The sequence below is a fragment of the Ranitomeya variabilis genome, chromosome 8 (assembly GCF_051348905.1).
Source record: "Ranitomeya variabilis isolate aRanVar5 chromosome 8, aRanVar5.hap1, whole genome shotgun sequence".
In the NCBI taxonomy this organism is placed as follows: domain Eukaryota; kingdom Metazoa; phylum Chordata; class Amphibia; order Anura; family Dendrobatidae; genus Ranitomeya; species Ranitomeya variabilis.
Window position 1 is genome coordinate 104,533,593 of NC_135239.1, and position 24,619 is coordinate 104,558,211.

Here is a 24,619-nt window from a genome sequence, read left to right on the forward strand (position 1 = left end):
CTACTACATGTTCTGAAATCTAGGATAGGCTGCACAACGATATAGAGGACAGTTGCCATTTTTAAAATCATGACCAAATCCAATAGATAAGGCACACCTTTTTGCTAAATAAAGGTACCGTACTTATAAAATGTTTAATATTGAAATCTGTATTATTTATTTATTTATTTATTTTATTACATTTATTGTAGAACACCTTTAAGAAAAAAACATTGGCTTCAAAGGTGGACAACCCTTTTAAATAGTATGCATAAAGCAGTGGCAGTATTTCATATGGACCCAAACTGAGTTGTGGAGAACTGCTATCTAATTTGGAATGAAAAAGTCTTTGTGGGGCACTCACTATGTATTCGGGGGATTAGGGGCAATGAGAATGGTAGGGGATTACTGGTTACAATGACCCTCAGAGACAATGGATCATTCGCAAGCAATGGCATACTGCTGTCTGGAATACCCTCCCTTAGGCTGACTATCCCGCGGATTGGAGTGTCAGCATATGATGGACTCCAAGTGTAGCTCTGTGCCCTTATCCACATTATGGAGAGATACCGGAGCTGCCTTTACGTTGCATGCATGTATTATTATCATCCTTAAAACAGACCAAAATAATGTATGATGCTTTTGATCCACATGCACTGAAACACTGGCTATAAAGAATCCATATGCTCTCTGTGATCAGTGCGCAACAGAGACGGACAGTACACAGGATGAATATACACTAGTCTGAATGAGACCTTAGATCCATAAAAGTACAGGAGGTTCATACAAGAGCCATCAGCCATATCGGATATAAGCTGACCTCTAGGAAGGTTAATAGATTCGTGCTAGGTCCTCTAGACCCCAAGAAGAGACCACCTGTATCTTTTTATCTGTACTGACATACTGAAAGAGTACTTACATACCAAGTGTGAAATGTGACCACTATGTTTATTCTACCAATGAAAGTAACTGTGACCATCAAACTATTGTGCCTCTACATGAAAAAAAAACAATAGACTAGTTCCACTAAAGCTTTTTTAACATTTTAGAGAGTGTTAGCCTTCCCACACCATTCTTCCTTACATTTCATATGTTGTAGGTTTTATAAATTAGACGTGAAGATGTTATGTGACAATAGATATAACTATACGGCTTATTCATGTGGCACTTCTGCTGGAACTCAGTGCAACATATTAACATGTTTTAAGTGGAAATGTATACACACCTTAGCCACATTTATTAAAATTAATTTTCCAATTTTTTCTCCTCATTTTTTTCAACTCATTCGCATCAATTGAAGCAACTTTCATCACATGCCTATTGGCTCAGTTTACATAAATGTGGTTAGTATCTGGTAGCTTTGCTGCTGAAATTTAGGACCATTCCTCCTGACAGAACTGGTGTGACAGTTTAGTAGGCTTCCTTGTTCACAAACTATTTTTAAGTCCTACCAGAAAATTTTCCATAGGCTTGAGGTCAGGTCATTGTAATGGTCGCTCTATTACTTTCATTTTGTTGTCTATAAACCACAACTTTACAAATATGTTTGGAGTCATTTTTGATTTGGGGGTCATTAGCACACAAGGTTTAAATTCCTATTTGGTGCCTTGAGATGTTTCTTCAATATCTCCTCATAAATTTTCTTTTTCATAATGTCTTCTACTTTGTAAAGTTCTCCATTTCCTCGTACAGCAAATCACCCCTCAACATGATACCGCCACTTCAGACCATAACGATTTGGATGGTGTTCTTTTCCTTGAAAGCCTCCCTTTTCTCACTTTTTACTAAAGACTTGGCCATGTCATGACATTATGCCACTTGAAAAAATGTACCACATTTTAAAAAATACATTGAAAAACTAGAGCAAGTTCAGAGAAGAGCTACCAGGATGGTGAGTGGACTGCAAAGTATGTCCTACGAGCAGGGCTGGTTTTAGGCAAAGTGGGGCCCTAGGCAAAGTTTAAAATGGGGCCCCAAATGCTAACATATTGCACATCACACAGAAGCATTTCGGTTGTATTTACATGCGCTGATCTCGGGCCGCTAAACGAGTGTGATCGACAATACTGAAGTCGTTGGACGCTTGTTTCCCGGCATCTTTCCACCATCTGAGAAAGAATGAAGGGGTGAAGGGGACAGAACGATCACTAATAGATCACTACAGATCACCATACAGTATCATGTTATCAGCAGCACATCTACAGTTTATACCGGCGATGTGCTGCTGAGAACAAGGATTTTTATTCCAGCATAAACAATCCAATCACCCAATGAATATGCAGCATTTTGCTGGTTTAGTATAATACACCCCATAGTCCTCCATATAATATAATGTGCCCCATAGTCCTCCATATAGTATACAGCACAGCCAACAGTAGTATACAGCACAGCCAACAGTAGTATACAGCACTGCCCACAGTAGTACTATACAGCACTGCCCACAGTAGTACTATACAGCACTGCCCACAGTAGTATACAGCAGAGCCCACAGTAGTATACAGCAGAGCCCACAGTAGTATACAGCAGAGAGCCCACAGTGGTATACAGCAGAGCCCACAGTAGTATACAGCAGAGAGCCCACAGTGGTATACAGCAGAGCCCACAGTAGTATACAGCAGAGCCCACAGTGGTATACAGCAGAGCCCACAGTGGTATACAGCAGAGCCCACAGGAGTATACAGCAGAGCCCACAGTAGTATACAGCAGAGCCCACAGTAGTATACAGCAGAGCCCACAGTAGTATACAGCAGAGCCCACAGGAGTATACAGCAGAGCCCACAGGAGTATACAGCAGAGCCCACAATAGTATACAGCACTGCCCACAGTAGTATACAGCAGAGCCCACAGGAGTATACAGCAGAGCCCGCACCCGCAATAGTATACAGCAGAGCCCACAGTAGTATACAGCAGAGCCCACATTAGTATACAGCAGAGCCCACAGTAGTATACAGCAGAGCCCACAGTAGTATAATACAGCAGAGCCAACAGTAGCATACAGCAGAGCTCACAGTACAGTAGTATACAGCAGAGCCCACAGTGGTATACAGCAGAGCCCACAGTAGTATACAGCAGAGCCCACAATAGTGTACAGCAGAACCCATAGTAGTATACAGCATGGCCATCCCCCCTCATCCCCTCCCCTCCCCTCCCCTCCCCTCCCGAGAATGGCCGCACAGTCCAGTAAAAAAAAAAACAAAAACACAAGCTCCTCACCTCTCCACACCTGCCCGCGCTGCTTCCTGCTCCTGTGTCAGTGGCTGCCGCTGGTCTGCCTGGGACACAGTGAGTGCGCGCGCACCCGCTGTGTCAGAGGCAGAGCGGGGAATGATGGGAGAGGGGGCGTCGTCAGGTGACGCTCTCTCCTCCATCATTGCATTGAACTGTACTGGCAGACGCCGGTACAGTTCAATGCGGCGGGGGAGTCGGCGCTGGCGGCAGGCAGACCCCCTGCCTCACAGGGGCCCCATAGCGGCTGCGTGACTTGCTGCTAGCTGGGGGCCCCTGGGGGAGTGGGGGCCCCAGGCTGCTGCCTGGTCTGCCTGCCCCTAACGCCGGCCCTGCCTACGAGGAACACTTACAGGATATGGGAATGTTTAGCTTACAAAAAAGAAGGCTAAGAGGAGACTTAGTAGCTGTCTACAAATATCTGAAGGGCTGTCACAGTGTAGAGAGATCATCCATTTTCTCATTTGCACATAGAAACAAGAGAAGCAATGGAATGAAACTGAAAGGGAGAAGATACAGATTAGATATTAGAAAAAGCTATTTGACAGTGAGGGTGATCAATCAGTGGAACAGGCTGCCACAAGAGGTGGTGAGTTCTCCTTCATTGGAAGTCTTCAAACAGAGTCTGGACAGACATATGTCTGAGATGGTTTAGTGACTCCTGCATTGAGCAGGGGGTTGGACATGATGACCCTTGACCCTTCCAACTCTAACATTCTACGATTCTGATTCTATGTTTGAGTAGCTATGCTTCACTTATGTCTTCTTACATAGATCTTTCAGATTATTTGGACACCCACTTTCTAGCTGGTGGGACCAAAATGAAGATTGGTAGAGCTCAGCTCTCCAACAGTGGAAACTACACATGTATAGCAACCAATATAAAAGGCAGAGCCCAGAAAGACTACGTCCTGACAATTCAAGGCAAGTATTTCATAGTCGTTTCTATTGTAAATTGTCATATCTTAGTTTAGCCTATACAGAATTATAGTCATAATGTATATAATAACTATGTAAATGTTTATAGTTCCCCCTAGTATTACTGGGTCTGGAATGGCAAATGAGATCAATGCTTTACCATCAGAAGACATACAGCTGGTGTGTGACGCCAAAGGAATTCCTGAACCCCTCATTTATTGGTTGAAGGATGGTAAACGCATAAACAGTGATCATCGCCTTAGAATTCTGTAAGAATGTATTCTTCTCTGATATATCTAGTATGATGGATATGTTTATAGCTAAGATTGCCACAGGCAAGCACATGAACATATGTCTCGCTTCTATTTGAAGGAATGTGTCTGAAAGGAAATGTTACTAGAAGTTTTACTTTACTCAAAATAATAGTGCAGCCAACAACATGTGATTTATTCAGAAATAGGAGTTAAATACCTACCTGCTGTAAAAATGTACCCAACAGCATAATTTTAAGAATTTCACAAGAATATGGGGTGACACAATGAATTAATATACATATTCACTAAGATTGGCACTGAAAAGATATGTACAACACTTTGGGGTATCCTTCTTAGTAATTGGTGACCAGGCTGACCGTTCTCTGCAAACTGATGGTGTTGCTGATAGATGTAACATAACCCTGCTGTGACTAAGACAAGTGGTGTGCCATATTCACTATTTCAGAATGCCCTGGGATTCTTCTCCACTAATATCCTTGATGGAGGCAAAGGCGGACAATTGTGGCTTGTGGTTGCTAATGCGACGGCCCGAACAGCTGGTGCCATTGGTGTCGGTGCTTCCCCTGCTGCTAACAACACCTACATTTTCAGCCATAGTATAGGTTTTTTTTCTTTACCACTTTCTTTTACCATACATGTTGCACAACCTCTAGAACTACCTTTTGACAAACTATTAAACTCTATTCCGCCCTTGCCAAAAAGATGTAACGATAAATGATAGGGAGGTAGTCACATGTCCAGAAAGCAAATAATGTGAGCAGGCCGCGTAATAACATAATAACTACATAGGCCCTATAGGTGTCAGGGTTGCAAACGTTACTTCTTATTTTTTCTGTACAGTTTATCAAAAAGTTACGGACAGGCAAAAAAAATGTATGGACACATTGGATAACCATAATAAATAATTATGATTATAAGTGAAAGATGTCTACAGTCCATAATTCTGACATAAAGACATCAGCTGCATTCACTGTTTTTACTGTCAACTGTTAATGATGACAATCACTGTCAAAATAATTTATATAAGTTTGTTCAGCTTAAAAAAAAATCACGGACGCCCTAAATCATTTTTACGGACAGAGCAGAAAAATACATTATGAATGAAGAAAAAATGTGTAATTGTAATTAAAGTGCAGAGAGACAGATGCCAGTTACACCTGACCAATCACAATGAGCCAAGAACAGCCACTGGCATCTTTCCTATCTCTCTTTCTTCCTATCAATTTAATCTTTGTATTCTTCTCAGACTATTAGTCTCATCTTCTCCAGTGCTGCAGTCGAACAACACATTGCTCCCTGATGTTTTTGTCTAATGTTTTAGGGCTTTCTCCCTCTATCTTTATTGTTGAGCTGTGAGCTCTGATTTCCTCTCACTATCCAAAAGCCACCCTAAAATGCTTGCTGCATTCCCTGCTTAGGCTTTTTACAGAATATGATAGCTCCTCCTGATTGGCCACCCCTATAAGATATGATGTGATAGCTGCAAGGCATTATGAGGAAACGTGGTTACACCTGGGGCTTCTGTGACTTCTACAGTCTTTTATGTAAAAAAACAGTGGGCATTTTTTCTTGCTGATTCAAGTGAAATGAATCTCAAACTGTTCAAATTTTCCGGGTCTGTAAATTTCGTAAAATGATTGGTCAGTGTTTGCGTGCGTAGGGACTCACCCCAACCAGTGACATCCAGCTGTCTATTTATCTCGGATCTGGCAGACTCCATTCTGGGATTAGAATACCTTTTTTTTCTGTACATGTGATTAAGGTAATTTTGGTCTTATGTCCTTCAGTCCTTATGATTGTACAACAATGACACATTTTATGTGATTAATAATATACGGTAAATTCACTGTGATTTCTATTTTAAATTTCAAAGCAAATCTTTGAATGGAGAAGTATTAACTATTACAAGTGCTCAAACTACAGATATGGGAAAATACACCTGTATAGCTACCAACGCTGTAGGAGAAGATGACAGAATATTCACCATAAATGTACATGGTATGTATCTCCGTTTAATACCTAAGTCAGCATTTTACAGAATCATTTCTGCAAAATCAATCCAATTTATATAAAAAACAAACTAAATATTTACAGTTATTCAACATTGTACTAAAGGGATTGTTTCTCCATTGTTTCTACCAAATATTAGGAATAGGTGCACTTCCATTATTGATGATTAGTAGAAGGGTTACGTTTGGCAGATTCACACTTATTCACCTACTATCAGCCTCCCGTCGGCTTGTTGTATTATTCAGCTATATGAAAGTTGGGCTTATGGCTCACACATGTCATTCCCAGCAGCCTGCTTTCCCAGAGCCACAGGCAGGTGCAATAATTACTTACGGCAAGCTCCCGGTATTGGAGGGTGGGCACATGAGAATGGCGGGACTGTTCCCATGTGCTCAGAAGTCATGTGTCAGTATACCTCCAGTACGGCCAGCTTGTGTGTGCTGCCCATGCCCTAATCAGACCTTGTAATCTCTGTGCGTCCATCACCGAACGGCACACTGGTGACAGCTGACCACCACATGAGATACCGCAGGTGCCTGTGTCCATGGGCAATAGAGCTCAAACCAAGGAGATGGCATGGCTACACAGGAGGAGAAGTCATCATAGGACCATTATCATAGTGTAGATGCAATCTTACTTTACATGCGATCTTCCCTTGACCTGAAAAGACATGGTATGAAATCAAAACTGTATATAGATGGGTATAAACTTTTGCTTTATTTATCAAATATATTCTTTGTTTTATCTAGTTCCACCCAAAATTACCGATAACCAGGGGACACCTGTAGAACTGACCGCCATTTTGGGAACTTCAATAAACATTGAATGCCTTGTAACGGGTGTCCCAACACCTCAGATCAACTGGCTGAAGAATGGCCTCCCGCTTCCAGTATCTTCACAAGTCCGACTCCATTCTTCAGGACAAGTGCTTAGGTAAATCAAAATAATTATCTGCATTCTCCAGGTTTCAGATTTTAATATAATATTTAAAGGCTTGAAAAATATTCCTTCATCACAGTAGATAGCATGAATTCTGTACCTGTAAATATGAATAGTCACATTGTATTGATTGCAAACAAAGGGGTTGTCCGGTCCAAAACGATAAGTTTGCAGTCACTCTGTGTGGCTGCAGACTTATGAATCCGGGACCGTGGGGTATGTATGAGTTATACATACTCCCAGCCAGTGGGCGTGGCCTTGTTCTCCATACACTTATATGGAGCGAGGCCACGCCCTCTACTCACACACGCCCACTGGCTTAATACAAGTGTCCGGGGTATGTATAACTCATATATACCCTCCGTTCCCAGGTCTGAAACCAGCGAATCACAGAGTGACTGCAGACATCGCTTTTGACTAGACAACCCTTTTAAGGGGCTCTGCACTTATAAATAACTGAGGACTGAATATCCACTGTAGTGCTTTGCTGAGCAGCTGTATGAGTGCGCTCACAGAGCAGACAATGGGCTCAGTAGAACGTCCATAAGACCACACTCTGCTCTGTGCTCCAGCTCAGAGACTTCCTGTTGAGCCATATTACAAAGTTTATCGTTTTTATAGCATAGACATCCTATGTGGAAAAACAGCAAAATCAGCACTGTGGCTCCAGCACTGCCCCGGTGATGTAATGACTACAGCGGTGACATCATAACTACCGCAAATGACTACTGTGGCCAATCACAGGGCTCAGTGATGCCGCTATGGAGAGTATAAGACCACTGTAACAGTCATGTGCTGTAGTCGTGACGTTACTGGTGCAGCAGAGTTACTAAAGAGCGGAGGCAGCGGCAGAAAGGCAGCGCTGTGCGGCTGGAGGGAAGTAATGTTCATTTTGATTATTGTTACACATAGGATGCCTATGCCATAAAAATGTAAACCTGCAAAAACTGCTTTAAATTGATATTGATAATTTAAAAAAAGAAATAAAAAAGAACGTATAGATCAACCTGTTAATGATTACCAGAAATTAGCAATATCAACTCTCCTTTAGACCGAGGTCAGACAATATGAAAAATTGTCCAAGCTCCATCCATATTGTTAGCGGTATGCCATCTGTGTCCTTTTTAACGTCTTTGTGACCTCCTTGTGTGTTCTTCGTGTGGTCTGCTTTCATACATCTTCATTCAATAATGTGCATGATCAAATACAGTTTCTTAGGTTAATAAAATGTATCGGTACAAATCCGATGTCACACAGATGGACGCATCTCACCCGAGACTTGGAAGGGAACGATGCATGCCTGCACAGAATGATCATCTGCACAGCCCTAGTGATCTACATTGGTCAGTGCCCTGTCCTATCTTCACTTAGACAGCACACGACCATATTATGAGTTTGTGTGAACGAACCCTTAAAGGGGTTTTACAGGGTCTATTTGACTGCAGACTGCCGATTTATGATAGCGTGCAATGCGCACAGTGTTAGGATTCCCCCCTCCCTCCAGTGTGAGTAGGCGGTCATGTGACTGCAAGTATTTGATTGGCATAGTCGCATTCATGTGCCAATTAGATTCTTATCATTTTCTGTCAATAGTGCTATTGAGAGAAGCGAATGAGAAACACATGAGCTCAATGATACAGATCACATGCTTGCAGTCACATGATGGTCCAGTCACACTGGAGTGAGGGCAATCCTGACACTGTGCGCATTGCACAGTCATGTAGTGTCAGTGCAGACATATTCGCTGGGCCTGTATAACTCCTTTATTTCATCAGTTATTGCTTAACCCCTTTCTGACATCAGGCGTACATTTACCTCGATGTCGGTCTCCCTCCCTTTGATGTGGGCTCCAGCGGTGAGCTCACATCTTTCTGGGAATAGGTCAGCTGTCATGTGCCCGCAATAGGCGCAGACAGAATCGTGATCCACCTGCGACTATTAACCAGTTAAATGCCACTGTCAAACTCTGACAATCACGCCAGAAATCTGTGTTGGCATCACAACCTGAGATCTCCTGGAGACCTCTATGGTTGTCAGTGCCGGCTTGCTGTGACCGCCGCCTGGTGGTCGGCGCTCATAGAAAGTCAGTAAATCTGCTATATAGAGGCGATCTGATCATCACCTCTGTGTAGCAGAGCTGGTCGGGCTATGGCAGTTTTTAGTCTCCTATGGAGACTATTGAAGCATGCCAAAAGTAAAAAAAAATGTTTTTAAAAGTATAAAAACAATAAAAAAGTAAATTAATAAATTAAATTAAAATAAAAGTTAAAATCACCCCCCTTTCGCCCCATTCAAAATAAAACAATAATAAAAAAATCAAAGATACACATATTTGGTATCGCGCGTTCAAAATTGCCCGCTCTATCAATACAAAAAAGGATTACCTGATCGCTAAACGGCGTAGCGAGAAAAAAATCAAAACACCAAACTTGTTTTTTTGGTCACCGCAACATTGCATTAAAATGCAACAACAGGCGATCAAAAGAATGTATCAGCACCAAAATGATATCATTAAAAACGTCAGCTCAGCACACAAAAAATAAGCCCTCAACCGACCCTAGGTCACGAAAAATAGAGACGCTATGGGTATCAGAAAATGGCGCAATTTTTTTTTTCTAACAAAGTTTTGGAATTTTTTTCACCACTTAGATAAAACATAACCTAGATATGTTTGGTGTCTATGAACTCGTAATGACCTGGAGAATCATAATGTCAGGTCAGTTTTAGCATTTAGTGAACATAGTAAAAAAGCCAAACAAAAAACAAGTGTGGGATTGCACTTTTTTTGAAATTTCACCGCACTTGGAATTTTTTTCCTGTTTTCTGGTATACGACATGGTAAGACCAATGGAGTTGTTCAAAACTACAACTCGACCCATAAAAAACAAGCCCTCACATGGCCATATTGATGGAAAAATAACAAAGTTATGGCTCAGGAAGAGAGGGGAGCGATAAACAAAAACGCAAAACTGAAAAAAGCTCCGGGGGGCTAAGGGGTTAAAATATAAGACGCTTCTTTATATACCAGTCTGTCATTGTTAGTTTGTTCTCTGTAATCTATAGTTGTATTCTGTATGTAACCCTTTCTGATGTACAGCACCATGGAATCAATGGTGCTCTAAAATGAAACAATAATAGTAATGATGATGATGATTTTAACTGTAGGCATGCAGCAGTGCAAAGTAAGTCAGTAATGTAATGGTCTCTGGTGTCCTCTAGTGGCTGAAATTGGTAAGAACTGTTTTGCCAATATTCAGTAAATGAATTTGTAGTTCTAATATCTTTATACAGTTGAAATAGAAACTTCACAGAGAAACATTGGGGCACATTTTCGATTGTAGAATTGGCAAACCTTGCACCTTTTTTGGAGCTTTTTTCTTCAGTATAGCCAAATTTATTTTTGAATTTCACTAAAAAATTGTTTCCACTTGACTAAACACTATTTAAAAAACTTCAAAAAGGCATGGAATGTACCAGAATAGTTTGTGTTCCAAGTAAGCTAAGCCAATAGACTGTTTTTCAGTACTATGGTGAGAGTTTCCCCTGTCGATGGATGTCACCTAATAACATTTAGATTCCATTATTGCTGAGATTTGTGATGATTCCTGTAATTAGATACATTTGTGTTTGCATTATAACTGAGTTATCTGATTTATTCATCTGAATACTTTATAGGATTTCAAGAATTCAAAAATCAGATGAAGGAGCGTACACTTGTGTATCTTCAAACAGGGCTGGAGTGGACAAAAAAAATTACAACTTACAAGTCTACGGTAAGTTCTTTCTAAGGATGTACAATAATTACCTGGGTCATAGACAGAACAGCTGCTATGGAGCTCAGCAGCCGAGGCGGTCAACGTCTGCATTACGGTAGCAGGAACCTGCGCAAGGTAGGAAGATGGTAGAAGACAGGGAACATGCTGACATTAGAGATGATCACATCTTTTCATATTAGAATTCAAGTAATTTTACCAAACATTTGAGACTGTGAATTTAATAATACGGTGTTATGAATGGAGTTTTGAATTATGTAAATCAAAGGCTTCGGTTATTGGAACACTGTCAGCGCCCCCAATATAATTGAAACCAGCTATGAGGGGCACTTAGCTCATTGTCAGACTATTGCAATAGGTGCATGGACGAGTGAGTGTGGGAAGCGGAGCCCCTTCACAGTAGCATCCTGGGCTCATGGGTCTGATGTTTGTGACAAGTCCCACCAGTGCTCCCAGTTTGTCATGAGCACCCCTTGTTCCTGAGACTCACCTATCACAATAACTAATAGTCTGACAATGAGATGAGCACATCCCACACCCTTGGCTGCCACCACTCACCTTTTTGATATGCAAATGAGATGCCTGCACTGTGTCACACACTAGTACACATGCCACCCAACTTTCCTGAACACCTGATAGGGTAACACAACCAAGCTATTCTTGCCCTGCTCTGGATTTGTGGGTACGTTTAAAGCAGCAAGGAACAAATTTATTGCATTTTAGATTCAATGTCCAAAAATGTACTGTGCTTAAAAAGGTAACACAAGATGGAGTAACAAAAGGACTTAGATACAGGCAAAACAGTATAAAATAAAGGGGATAAAATACATCTACATCTTACCAATTGGATCCACAAGCACTTTTGGTGCACGCGAAAGTTGCAAGAAATATGGCCAGATCTCTAATACTTCTGGCTTCTCCTCGGGTCTGCCAATGATATTCATGTCATGTTATAAAGGGTCTCATCAGACTTCTCACGCCTTCCTCAGCTGAGGTAAGAAGACAACAGCCAGCAACCTGCTAGAGAAACAATATGACCATCATCTTGCTGAACACACTTTAAAAATTCTATCCACACCAATCATGAACATGATATATCCATAATTCAGGGAATATTGCATTCCTGTGGATTGTCAATTACCAGCACTTTTACCATTTTACCCACAGATGGCCAATATGTTTGCGCTCATCTCTTCTTAAAGGGTCAGCGCACATGGTAAAATGCCCCCAGCTAACAGGGGGCTGGAAGTCGCTGTTACCATAGCAGTGGTACGCTAACAAAAACGATACTTAATACAGGGATCGCCGTCCATAACATAATTTGCCAGTAAGCCTTAATTACTAGGGTATCCCCGGATGCAAAATTTCGTGCAATACACGTACCAGAATGTGCTGCCAACAAATGGTTGAAAGACGCAATAAACAGCTTCCGGTAAAGACCGGATGTTATTGTTACCGCGGTGACTGGACGCCTAGTTGAAAAACGCGATAACCAGCTTCCGGTAAAGACCGGATGTTATTGTTACCGCGGTGATAGGACGCCTAAATATGGAGCGACAAAGCAACTCTTTCAGGCAAACTGCGCCAATGAGTAATTGCTGCCGGCACACAGCGGTAAGACACACTGACCACTGAAACTTAACCACAAAATACCATCATGATTCAAAGGAGACGCCACAAGTAAACAAGGATGCCGTGAAAACAATGATACCCGGCCCGGTATTAGCCGGATATAAACGTTGCCACAGCAACTAGGCGCCTCTAACTCTGCGCATGAGGTGCAATGTCAGCACTTGAGATGAAATATCAGCGCATATCCATAGCGCTACACTAATGAGCGAAAAAGTAGGTTTATGATTAAATGTTACATCATAATGACCATATAAATGGGTGCCATAAAACTACAGGATAGCATTATGCGGTAGAGCCAATACAATTAATATACAAGGACATTTAATAAACAAATGTTGCCTATATGTCTACCTTAAAGATATGCTATATGTGCTTAGGTACGTCCGGAGTGACGGCATGCCTAGAAAGCAGTTACAATTATGAGCTAGTAAAACAGTCCCCCTAATAAGGGGTAACTGCTTATGAATACTGTTCTTATGCACTTATAATATCTATACCTGTGACATCCCATAAAGAGCTGAATCACATCAACTGCACAGTGTTATATAAGAATGCTCTGAATGGATAAATAGCACATAAACATCTATGCTCTATGGTTTTATTTTAAAAAAAGGGAAAAAAAAGCCCCACATAAGATGTATAATTGGGGCCAAAAGGATATCAGTTAACAAAAATGCGAAAACCCACAAAGGTGACAAAAGGGAAGGATTTATAGAAAGGTACACTTAAATGTGTAACACAGCACTCGGCTAGTAGTAATCGGGTTCAATCAGAAATATCAAATAAAACATCCATAGTTAATTTGGTCATTAAGACCATGAGGTGCGACAGTGTTCAAGTAAAATATCCACTTCGCCTCCTTCTGTAACAGCAACTGATCCCAGTTGCCCCCTCACATAGGTGCAGAAACCTTTTCTATTGCCACAAAGCGCAGATTTTTTACTTGTCCATTATGCATATGGTTGATGTGTCGAGAGTCTCGACTCGAGACACAGATGTGTCCCTATTGTGTTCGACATCACCAATATGCTCTCCAATTCTTTTTTTAAATTCTCTAATGGTCTTGCCAATGTATTCCATACCGCATGTACAAAAGGCCCTATACACGACCCCCTTTGTGCTGCAGTTGATGAACTGCTTGATTTCATACCTCAGCCCTGTCACGTTACTCACAAAGGATTTACTTGGATCTACATACTGGCAAGCCGTACAATGACCACATCTGTGGCACCCTGTGACATTGCTTTTAAGCCACGTGCCCACTTGGGGAGCAGTATAGTGGCTATGGACAATTCTATCCTGTAACGGGCGAGCTTTTTCTGTAGGTGATGGTGGGAGCATCACCTAAGCGTTCTGCTATATCCGGATCCATTTGAAGGACTGACCAATGTCTCCTCAGGATGTCTCTGACACAGGTTGCCCCGTTATCATAGGTAGTGATGTAATGGGCAACAGAATCATCTTGTCTCCTGGGTGCAGGGTTTAGCAATTCAACTACGGTCTCTACCCTTAGCTTCATGATACGCCTTACTGAGAACACTGCGGGGATAGCCCCTAGCCAAAAAAAAGTTATGTTTTAATTCCTGCTTTAGCTATGGATTCAATTATGCATACAATTAATCAACTGAAAAAAGTTCCAAGATTTTTTATGGATTTAATTAATCATCCATACAGTTTAATGTGGTTCTTGTTACATTACAGTGGTATATAAAACTATAAAAAAAACTCTTCCAAACATTTTTATGGATTCAATTATTTATACATACAGTTTAAGGCAGTTCTTTTTACAAAATGGTGGTACATAAAACTAAAAAAAGTTCCAAAATTTTTTATGGATTCAGTTAGTCATTCATACAGTTTAACGTGGTTCTTTTTACATTACGATGGTATATAAAACTGAAAAAAAAATCCTTTCAATTTTTGTATTTAATTATTCATATAAACAGTTTAACGTGCTTTGTGTAAAATTACGGTGGGTTTAAATTTTTCAAAACCGCTTGACCTGGTGCAGTTCGCAAAATATTTTTGTTCAAAAAATTGACTATTGTTATATATACTGTAGAACCTGTTTTGTGTTAAATTTTGTTGGTTTCAAATAAAAAACAAAATTGGCCTGCTATAGATGTACAAATTTGGTCACTTGGTACTCGGTCCCCAGCTGCAACTATTTTTCTCTGTGTGGCATCTCCGCCTTGTACCAGCACATGTCCAGGAGCATCAGCTATGTCAACACGGTTACTGGGATTGTCCACTTAACAACACACACGTGGACAAGCACATGGCCAGGGATGCTACATTTCACTGACTGCACACTGGGTGAGCATTGTGAAGGCCAGGGCCGAGTCCCACACTGGCATGGCACATGTACTAGAGACACCTAGGATTGAGGACTCTACTTCTGTCAGGGTTTCCTCCACCTCCTACACCAGTTCCTGCACCCCCTCCTGCTCCTCCTCAATGTCCATTTTCAACATACTATTTCAGAGCACACATCAGCTGGAAGCTCTGCAGCACTGCCTCAGTAAAGCAGCAACAGGCTCTGCTGAAGCTAATTTGTCTAGGAGGGAAACTGCATACAAAGGCACAGTTGTTGAAAGAAATAACACACCAGACAGATCTGTGGCTTCGTCTCTGAACTTACAACCAGGCATGGTCATTTGTGATAATGGGCGTAACCTGGTGGTGACTGTTAAGCTTGGCAAGCTCACACATGTATCATACTTGGCCTACGTGCTCAACTTGGTATTTCAGTGGTTTAAGAAAACAAACCCATATTTGCCATAACTTATGGTCAAGGTACACTGCGTCAGCTCCCATTTCCGCAAGTCAGCTACAGATGCTGATGATCTGGCACTGCTGCAGCAGCACATGCAAGTGCCAGCTAACTGACTAGTGTGCAATGTCAGTACGAGCTGGAACTGTACACTGCACATGCTGGCAAGGCTTTGTGAGCAGCAGAGGCCAGTTATTGGGTACCAGCTCCAACACACCCGTCGGTATTCTGGTCAGCCTCCGCACATAACAACTGAAGAGTAGGCATAGATGTTTGACATTTGTGCAATTCTCCAGGGCTTTGAGGACTCCACAAACATGGTGAGCAGCGTTGACGCCACAGTCAAAGCAACGATTGCTCTTCTATGCCTAATTAAACAGTCACTGCTCACAATGAAACATGAAGCTATGCATGTGGACCAGATGAAGATGGAGGAAGACATGAGACAGGGAGATACTACCCAGCGTAGCCTAACTTCATCTGCTCACTGCAGATTGGGTGACAATGAGGAGGTGGAAGCTGAGGAGGAACAGGAGCTGTTGGCTAGCACAACAAAGGCTAGTACCCACACAAATTTTGTCCTGTCTCTCCTACATGGATGGGCTGAGGAGGGGAATGAGGAGGAATAGATGGAGGAGAAGGAGATGGAGAAGGGTCAGTGAGTTCACCGCATTTCACTTTGAAATCTCTATATATCTTTGGCATTTCCGACTTCTATTTTTTTTATTCTCTGTTCTCTGTCAATCTTTTCTCCTTCCCCTTCTCCCTATTCCTCCTGATTCTGCTTCTCATAATGCTACAGCTCCACCTACTCTCTTCATGCATTGGCTGATATATATGCCACTCTTCTTTGACTCCTGCTGGCTGTGCTGGAGCTTCCTAATCACCATCACATCCTTCTCGTTAGTCTAGTTTTGCTGTGTTCCCAATCTCTGCATTCACTGATCAGATATTTATCTCCACATTCAGCTTCCTCACTAATTTCCTTCACTTACTACAACTAAATCAGATGCCTGTCAGCTTCTCCTCTGATGTTTTGTCACCACACACACAATCATCTACCCATACCAATTATGTCAATCTTTGTCTCCTCCCCATCCTCCTTTGAACCCTATTTCAATATTTGTGATTGTTTAAAATAGAAGATGGAAAGCACTTGTATAACTCCATTGTGCCAACAGTTTGTACGAATATTGAGATTCTCTGTTTGCCTATATGCATTTAAACATTTATTTTTTATTTATTTTTACTTATTCTTGATCTTTGACCTATAATGTTAATGTAACCTGAAGAAGACACTTGTACAGTGCTGAAACATTTAGCCTCAATAAAGTGACGTTTACTCATGAACCATTCTTTTTCCAGCAGAGCTCAGTGGTTCTTTGTTTTTCCTCTACACCCTGCAACATTTTTAGCCATGGTATGTTTTCTTTCTCTACACTTCCTTGTCTATTTAAATTATTTTTTTATCATTTTTTTATATTTTTTCAACAAAATTTGACCCTCTTCCAAAAAATGATGAGATAAGAAAGGTTAGATGCATATGTAAGCAGGTTGTGGGATGCAGTAACGGACAGGAGACAGAGAAAGAGTTAACTTAATTTTACTTGAACAAGGGTATACTCCACACAGGGAGCAGATAGAATAAACAGGGGGTTAACAGTTGGTATATGGGATGTGGGTGAAGTAAGGAATAGAAATGACAACAGTTCTCAAGGGTTAACTTATCAGTCCGACAGCTTCCTGACTCAAGATTCCACAGTGGGTGTGGTGGCGCCAACATGGTCAGCATGGGGTGGATCTGGTGTAGTTCTGTGGGTGTCCCTGAGTCGAATCCTGACGGTGAAGACTTGTCCTCGGTATCTTTAACGAGTTCCTCAGTCCAGGGTTTGCTGCGCAGGGTGCAGTGCAGTCCATAATACTAATGGAGCCCAACGTGGCTCGACAGAGCACAGTTTACGGTAAGTTACCCGGTCCTTCCTGAGCGGTGCGTGCGCGTCACTCACGTGCCCGGAGTGTCTGGCACCCCGCTTCGCAGGAGCCAGCAGGCACACGGCAAGATTCTGGTCACAGTCTTTTTGAGTTACTACAGGGAAGCCCGAACGTGGGCCTGCGCTATTCCAGTGCCCAGGAGTCGGAGCACCCTCTGGTCCCTGCCGCACGCTGCTTCGTCCTGCCAAGTCTGATTGCTTACGTGCACTCAGGCTTTTTCTTAGTAGCCCATGCCCCCTGCTCTGTCATGCAAAGGTCATCTGGGTGTCTAAGCTTTCCCCTCGACAACAGAGGAGACAGCCCCGACAGTTCCAGCACAAGAGAGGTACCCCTGGTCCAGGTCTTCTTCTTACACTCCCCCTTTCCTTTTGCTCGCCATTCCACGGGCGAGGTTCCTTGTAGCAAGCGTTGATATTTCCCTATTCCTTGGATGATCCTTTGCCAAATAAATTGGTCTTTGTTGTATCTGTTGGGAGGTATTCCAGCCATTGTTCGTTCAGTGGGCCGTAAGTCAGATGGTGTAGTCGAATCAGGCTGAGTAGTCGAGAGAGGTTGAATGGGTGAGGTCTGGGATGCGCCCGAACCCAACAAAGCTAGTTCTTCAGGAACTTCAGGTGCCTGCACCTCTTCTGGGACTACTTGTAATAGATCTGGGAATTCTTCTTCTTCACAATCAACAGCTGCTGGAGGAGGTACTTCTGGATCACTCTGTACCTTTTCCACTTGATCAGGATCTCTTGAGAAGCAAGGATGTAGCATGTTCCAATGGACCACTCAAGTAGGGGCATCTTTCTCCCCCTCAGATTGGACTTTATAGACGGGACCTTCATTGCTGATCCTTTGTTTTACTCGATATGGAGTTTTTTCCCATCTTTGCTCCAGCTTGTCTCGAGGGTGCTTGTCTCGGACCAACACACGGTCTCCGGCATGAAGCACTGTCCCTCACAGAGGAGCTGTCTCTGTATGCTCTAGTTCCCGAAACTTAGTCTGCACAAGTCGGTGTAATGTCTGCAGCCGGTGGCGATGTTCTCGAACCCAGCTGGACACCCCCGTTCGCGGGTAGTCCTCTTCTGGATCCAATTCTAGCTCCGTAATCTCTCTTCCTGGTCGACCGAATAGCAGGGTATATGGTGTGTACTCGGTGGTGCGATCTGCTCAGTTATTGTACACCTTAATTAATTCAGCTACGTATTCAGGCCAATGGGCCTTTCTGTCTTCCTCTAGCATCCTCAACATCTGAATCAGAGTACGGTTGAACTGTTCACAGGCTCCATTTCCTTGAGGATGGTAGGGTGTTGTCCGGGACTTGCTAAGCTGATATATGTGTTGTAATTCTTCCATTACACGCCCGTGGAAACAGGCACCTTGATCAGAGTGGATTCTCAGGGGCAGGGCATCTCTTTCTCTCTGACTGGGTAGTTGTTTTAGGGATACCCACTGTCCCAATTAAGCGAGTTCTCCGTCTTCCTGTTGTAATCGAACCCACTCATCACGGGGTTGTCTCAGAATGCCTTCTCCGGACGCTGTCTGAATCTGTTCCTGGGTAGCCGCCACTGTCCTGGCGGAATCACAGAACTCAGGGATTTCTTCAGCCTCCAGGTCAGTTCTTCATCCCGGTTGGTCCAGGCCTCTTGTGTGTCACTCGGGATAAGGCGTCGGCATGAGTGTTTTCAGCCCGCCTCTTGTAGGTGATTCTATATCGATACTTTGCCATCCGAGCCACCCAGTGCTTCTCCAGGGCCCCTAGCCTTGCATTTTCCAAGTGAGCCAAAGGGTTGTTGTCGGTGCTTACCAGGACTTCGGACACGGAAAAGTACTCCGCAAATTTCTCAGTCATGGCCCACACCAATGCCAGCAGCTCCAGCTTTTGCAAATAATGGGGAGACAGAAAAGCACAATAGGGTCTTTTCCACGTTACAAAGGAGAGAAAATATCATGAAGTTAGCTCACCTGGTTAGGATGAGATTAAAGGCATATAGGTTGACGGCTGCTGCAGATCCACAGGTCATCCACGACCAAAAGAAACCATATATTCAAAGGGAATTTGTAGATATACTTCGCGCTGCCGCAAAGATAAATTCAGGAAAAGTATCAAAGATTCTCAGTGATTTATTCTACCCATTTCGTAGGTCTCATGGCCCCTTCATCAGGAGAACCACACAATATGTACAGGCATCACAAGTATATATAGTTAAAAAATTACGCTGAGTTTCAAAAAAACGAGCGCCAACAAATCAGAAGACATGGTGTCAAAGTTCATAGCCGTCACAGGGTTAACAATTCCAACAGGTTCATTCATTATGTATATAATATAACCTGTTGGAATTGTTAACCCTGTGATGGCTATGAACCATGTCATCTGATTTGTTGGCTCTCGTTTTTTTGAAACTCAGCGTCCTTTTTTTAACTATATATGCTTGTAATGCCTGTACATATTGTGTGGTATTTCCTGATGAAGGGGGCATGAGACCCCCGAAACGCGTAGAATAAACCACTGAGAATCTTTGATACTTTTCCTGAATTTATCCTTGCGGCAGTGCGCAAGCTTTCCCCCAGACAACAAGAGGAGACAGTTCTGACAGATACGGACCCGGCACAAGAGAGGTACCCCCGGTCTAGGTCTTCTTCTTACACATACACATTCAAAAAGCCCACACCAGCAACTGTTATATTGGTGTGCCATGTACAGATGTAAAATATGACTTGTAAGGCCCGGGGTCACACTTGCGAGTGCAATGCGACAAACTCGCATGAGTCTCTCGCATCAATACCTGGCACTGCCGCCGGCACTCGGGACCGGAGCGCGCAGCTGCATGTATTTCTATGCAGCTGAATGCTCCGGTCCCGAGTGCTCATGCGAGTTTCTCGCATTGCACTCGCAAATGTGACCCCAGCCTAAAACAGATTTGCAAAAGAGTGTTCATGACATACAAGTATGCTGTCTCTGACTGACACTGATTTCAGATTTTTTTCTGTAAAAAGTCTTGGGCTATTTTGTTGCTGCTTTTTAGTGCATGAAGAATGAAGAAAATGCTGCCTCATCTTTTGTTTTCTTCTATCTAATCTGTTTATCTACCTTTTGTATACCATCACTGATCATTGTTTGGAAAGTTCCAAACCCAATAACCATAATATTTATAAGGGTTTGAAAAGTGCAAATTACTGAAATCAATGGAGGGAATTTTTATTTTAAACTTATAGCCGGCTGAAGTAAGGTGAGTGAAACTTATTATGAGGTGCACAACTGTTAATATGTTTAAAGAATTTTTCGGCTGTCTGTGCTCCAGAAAATGAGATCTCAGTCACAACATATGACAGTTTGTCATGAAAAGTTGTCATGGAGTGGTAGACCATGTCTCCCTTTGCATATCTTAGTAATACAGAGACATATTTGATGTCTATATTTCTTTCATGTGCTTGAATTTGTAGTGCCCCCAAGCATTGATGATGCAGACAAGACGGAACACTTGACATCTGTGAAAGGCAATCCCACTACAATATCATGCCTTGTCAGTGGGCAACCTGTGCCGCATATATCATGGCTAAAGGATGGAAAAGCTATAGATCATGGTGAGAGCAGAGGAACCATCCTGCAGATTCTTGTAACTGAAATGAGTGACATTGGAAGATATTCATGTGTGGCATCCAATGATGCAGGCAGCGTCAGCAAACACTTCATCCTCAATGTTCTGGGTGAGTTGACTTCTTCTTTGCAAAATTCAAATGCAGTATACCTTATACATAAATGAGCAGCGCACACGACTGCTCTGTTGTGTACCCCGCCCCATGACTACAAAGGAGCAGGAACAGAGCAATTATAATGTTTTCTTCTTTCACCGATGACTGTGGTATGGTATGTATGTAGCATAGTATGTAACTCTCATGACTACTAACTTTAGAAGCCAGAAATGTATTCTTAAATGTAATGACATTGCAGTAATCCCTATGTTCCCTCCTGCTCAGTACTAATGAAAAAATATACCCATGTCCTATGCTGGTTCCTGGCCACTTAATACCTTTCCCACAAACTAGGATCTGCTGAAGTATGATTGGTGAACATGAGTTCAGTATAATGGTATAGTTATTGGTATAATCATGGCGGCTCAGTGGTTAGCACTGTTCTGCAGTGCTGGAGTCCTGGGTTTAAAGGGGACCTGTCACCTCAAATTGGCGGGATATTAACACAGTTAAATACTTCTGGGACATAGTGCGTGGGTGCATGCGCAGTAATGCTTTTCGGATTTGCCTGCAGTTGGGCAAAGCATACTGCGCGTGCACGACTGAAGATTGCATTGCGCACGCGCCAACTATGGCGCACACGTACTCTAATTCACTAACATATTGCAGACAACAGGGATGGACGGGGTGGAGAAATGAAGATGAAACGCCGCTCATCGGACCGGTTAAAACTCATTTAAATATCCCGCCAATTTGAGGTGACAGGTTCCCTTTAAATCCCACTGAGAACAACATCTGCAAGGAGTTTGTAGGTTCTCCCCATGTTTTTGTGGGTTTCCTCGGGTGCTCTGGTGTCCTTTCACACTCCAAAGACATACTGAGAGGGAATCTAGATTGTGTGCCCCAATGGGGACAGTGATGATAATGTCTGTAAAACGCTGTGGAATTAATGGCGCTATATAAGTGAGTAATATAAGTGAATGTTTTGAAGTTGTTTTCCATTGACTGGTACACTGACAAAAGCTATGCATGCAGATTACATCTATATTTCAGAAAATTGGAAGTAGGTAAAGTCAGCAATATTTATTAAAGGATTATTCATATTTTAGCTTTTTACGTCCAAGCCCTGACTACTGGGGCTATGAGAAAGGCTCAGGGTAGCTGAGCTATACTGTTTCAGCAGTCATCAAATCAGTGCCACCTCCATTGGTTGGAGCCAGTGTAACAGGCCAGATTAACCCCCCGCCCAGAATGTCCAGGGTTAAAGTGGCCTAGGCCAGATTATAGCCCTCTGGGTCAGAATATACCCCAGCTGCTGTAGATCAGATTTTTCACGCCTTTGAAAACCATTGAGTGATATACTTAATAATGGGGCCCCAGGCAGCACACGGGGGGCAAAGACAGCGAACGGGTTCCCAGGCAGCACACGGGACCCCGGGCAGCACACGGGGGGGCAGAAACAGTGAACGAGGTTCCAGGCAGCACACGGGGGCCCCAGGCAGCACACAGGGCCCCAGGCAGCACACGGGGGGGGGGGGGCAGAGACAGTGAACAGGGTCCCAGACAGCACATGGGGCCCCAAGCAGCACACGGTGCCCCAGGCAGCACACGGTGGCCCCAGGCAGCGCACAGGGCCCCAGGTTGCACATGGGGACAGATACAGCGAAGGTGGAACAAGGCAGCACGCAGTGGCCCCATGCAGTGAATAGGGGCCCAGGCAGTGCACAGGGCCCCAAGCAGTGCACAGGGTCCCCAGGCTGCATAAAGAGGCCCCTGGCAGCACACAGGGGCCCCAGGTAGCGCACAAGGGGCAGAGACAGCTCACGGGTCCCCAGACAGTGCACAGGGGGCAGAGACAGTATGCAATTGGGGGAAGAGACAGCGTGCAGGGCCCCTGCGCGCTGTCTCTGCCTCCCTGTGTGCTGTCCTGGACCCCCTGTGCGCTGTTTGCGACTCCCTGTGCAATGTCTGACAGTGACTGACAAGCATCTGCCCATGGGTGTGTAAAGGAAAAGACCTTGCAGTCCAAACCATGTGCAGTCAGGCTCCCTTTAATAACTTTATAATAAGTTGCTTATTATGAAATTATAAAATATAATGCAGCTTATGCCATGGTTACTGTATGGAGGCTTGTTTTACCAACAGGCTGGGGCTTATAATAAGACCCCGGCTGTAAGAATAATAAGCCCCCTACCTCCCCATCTCCAGCCTCTCCAAACAGCACCTAGTACATGCAATGTAGTACATATAATCTCAGAACACTAACAGTATAGTAATAAGGCCCCAGCTCCCTGTCCTCCCTCCACCACCCCTTCAGTTCCCACCCTATCCCCATCCTTTCACATTCACCCCACAGTGCCCTGTCCTCCCTCTACCACCCCTTCAGTTCCCACCCTATTCCCATCCTTTAACATTCACCCCACAGTGCCCTGTCCTCCCTCCACCACCCCTTCAGTTCCCACCCTACCCCCATCCTTTCACATTCACCCCACAGTCCCCTGTCCTCCCTCCACCACCCCTTCAGTTCCCACCCTACCCCCATCCTCTCACATACACCCCACAGTGACCATGACATACCTAAATTTAATTAACCTAATAAATTCTAGCCACCCTCAGATGAAGTTTGCAAGCAGGTAGTTAATGGACAGCACTGGCAATTTTTCATCCAATGTGATACAGGCAAGCAAAGAGCATAAGATAAAGTCAGACAGGGACAGGCAGTGTTTGAGGCAAATCTAAAGTGGGCACTAGGACCCCCCAGGGGAGGTCCAGCATGTGATAACCAGAGCACACACATGGAGTGGAGCTACCTGTGACACTGATAGGCCAGCCTGTCCAGAAACTTATCAGGTCATCTCCAGCCCACACTGTGACTGTGCTAGACAGTGTGCAGAGTCTCAGTCAGAAAGAGGCGTAGGCATTTTTCTGCTCTCTCCCTGACACCTCTGGGTGGACCTCAACATGTGACGGGGCCACAGACCCCTCTGCCCCCCCCCAGTAGCTATGCTACTGTGTCTCACCCATGTGACCTGTAAAAAACTGAGGCAGGAATAACTCTTCAACCCTTTAGAAATTACATACGACTAATCAATATAAATTGTATGTGGTCTAGGTCTAAGGAGTTGCTTCCACTTTCCTTATGTCTTGTTTTTTATAGATATTTTTGTGCATTTAACAGCTATATTATTAGATCTTAGATATTAATATTGTTCTTCTTTTGTCATTAGACCCTCCGCACATCAATGGGTCAGAAAATACAGCAGAACTGTCTGTTGTGGTTAACCACCGGTTAGATTTACATTGCCATACCATGGGTTTCCCTCCTCCAATGATAACTTGGCTTAAAGATGGACAAACACTTTCACAGACTGACAGCGCTCACTTCATGAATGCAAGACAGGTTCTTCGAATTACAAGTGCCCAGG

General features: G+C 43.4%; 1 protein-coding gene and 1 long non-coding RNA gene across 3 annotated transcripts in view; one reads left to right on the top strand and one right to left on the bottom strand.

Annotated features, from left to right (window-relative positions):
- The window catches only part of HMCN1 (hemicentin 1), a 768,245-nt gene that overhangs the window by 469,197 nt on the left and 274,429 nt on the right, over nucleotides 1-24,619 (top strand). The window contains exons 63-69 of the mRNA XM_077275842.1: nucleotides 3,979-4,128; nucleotides 4,232-4,391; nucleotides 6,271-6,395; nucleotides 7,157-7,340; nucleotides 11,022-11,119; nucleotides 20,946-21,209; nucleotides 24,422-24,618. Coding sequence (XP_077131957.1) covers nucleotides 3,979-4,128; nucleotides 4,232-4,391; nucleotides 6,271-6,395; nucleotides 7,157-7,340; nucleotides 11,022-11,119; nucleotides 20,946-21,209; nucleotides 24,422-24,618 — 1,178 coding nt within the window. The remainder of the gene's footprint in view (nucleotides 1-3,978; nucleotides 4,129-4,231; nucleotides 4,392-6,270; nucleotides 6,396-7,156; nucleotides 7,341-11,021; nucleotides 11,120-20,945; nucleotides 21,210-24,421; nucleotide 24,619) is intronic.
- On the bottom strand, nucleotides 7,208-12,854 carry LOC143787284 (uncharacterized). Of its 2 annotated transcripts, none has more exons than XR_013218314.1 (4): nucleotides 12,503-12,854; nucleotides 11,961-12,139; nucleotides 11,152-11,227; nucleotides 7,208-7,446 (listed from the first exon to the last, which is right to left on the bottom strand). It is a non-coding gene; the product is annotated as an uncharacterized LOC143787284 (long non-coding RNA). The 2 variants fall into 2 exon arrangements; XR_013218315.1 differs by having other exon boundaries at nucleotides 12,773-12,835.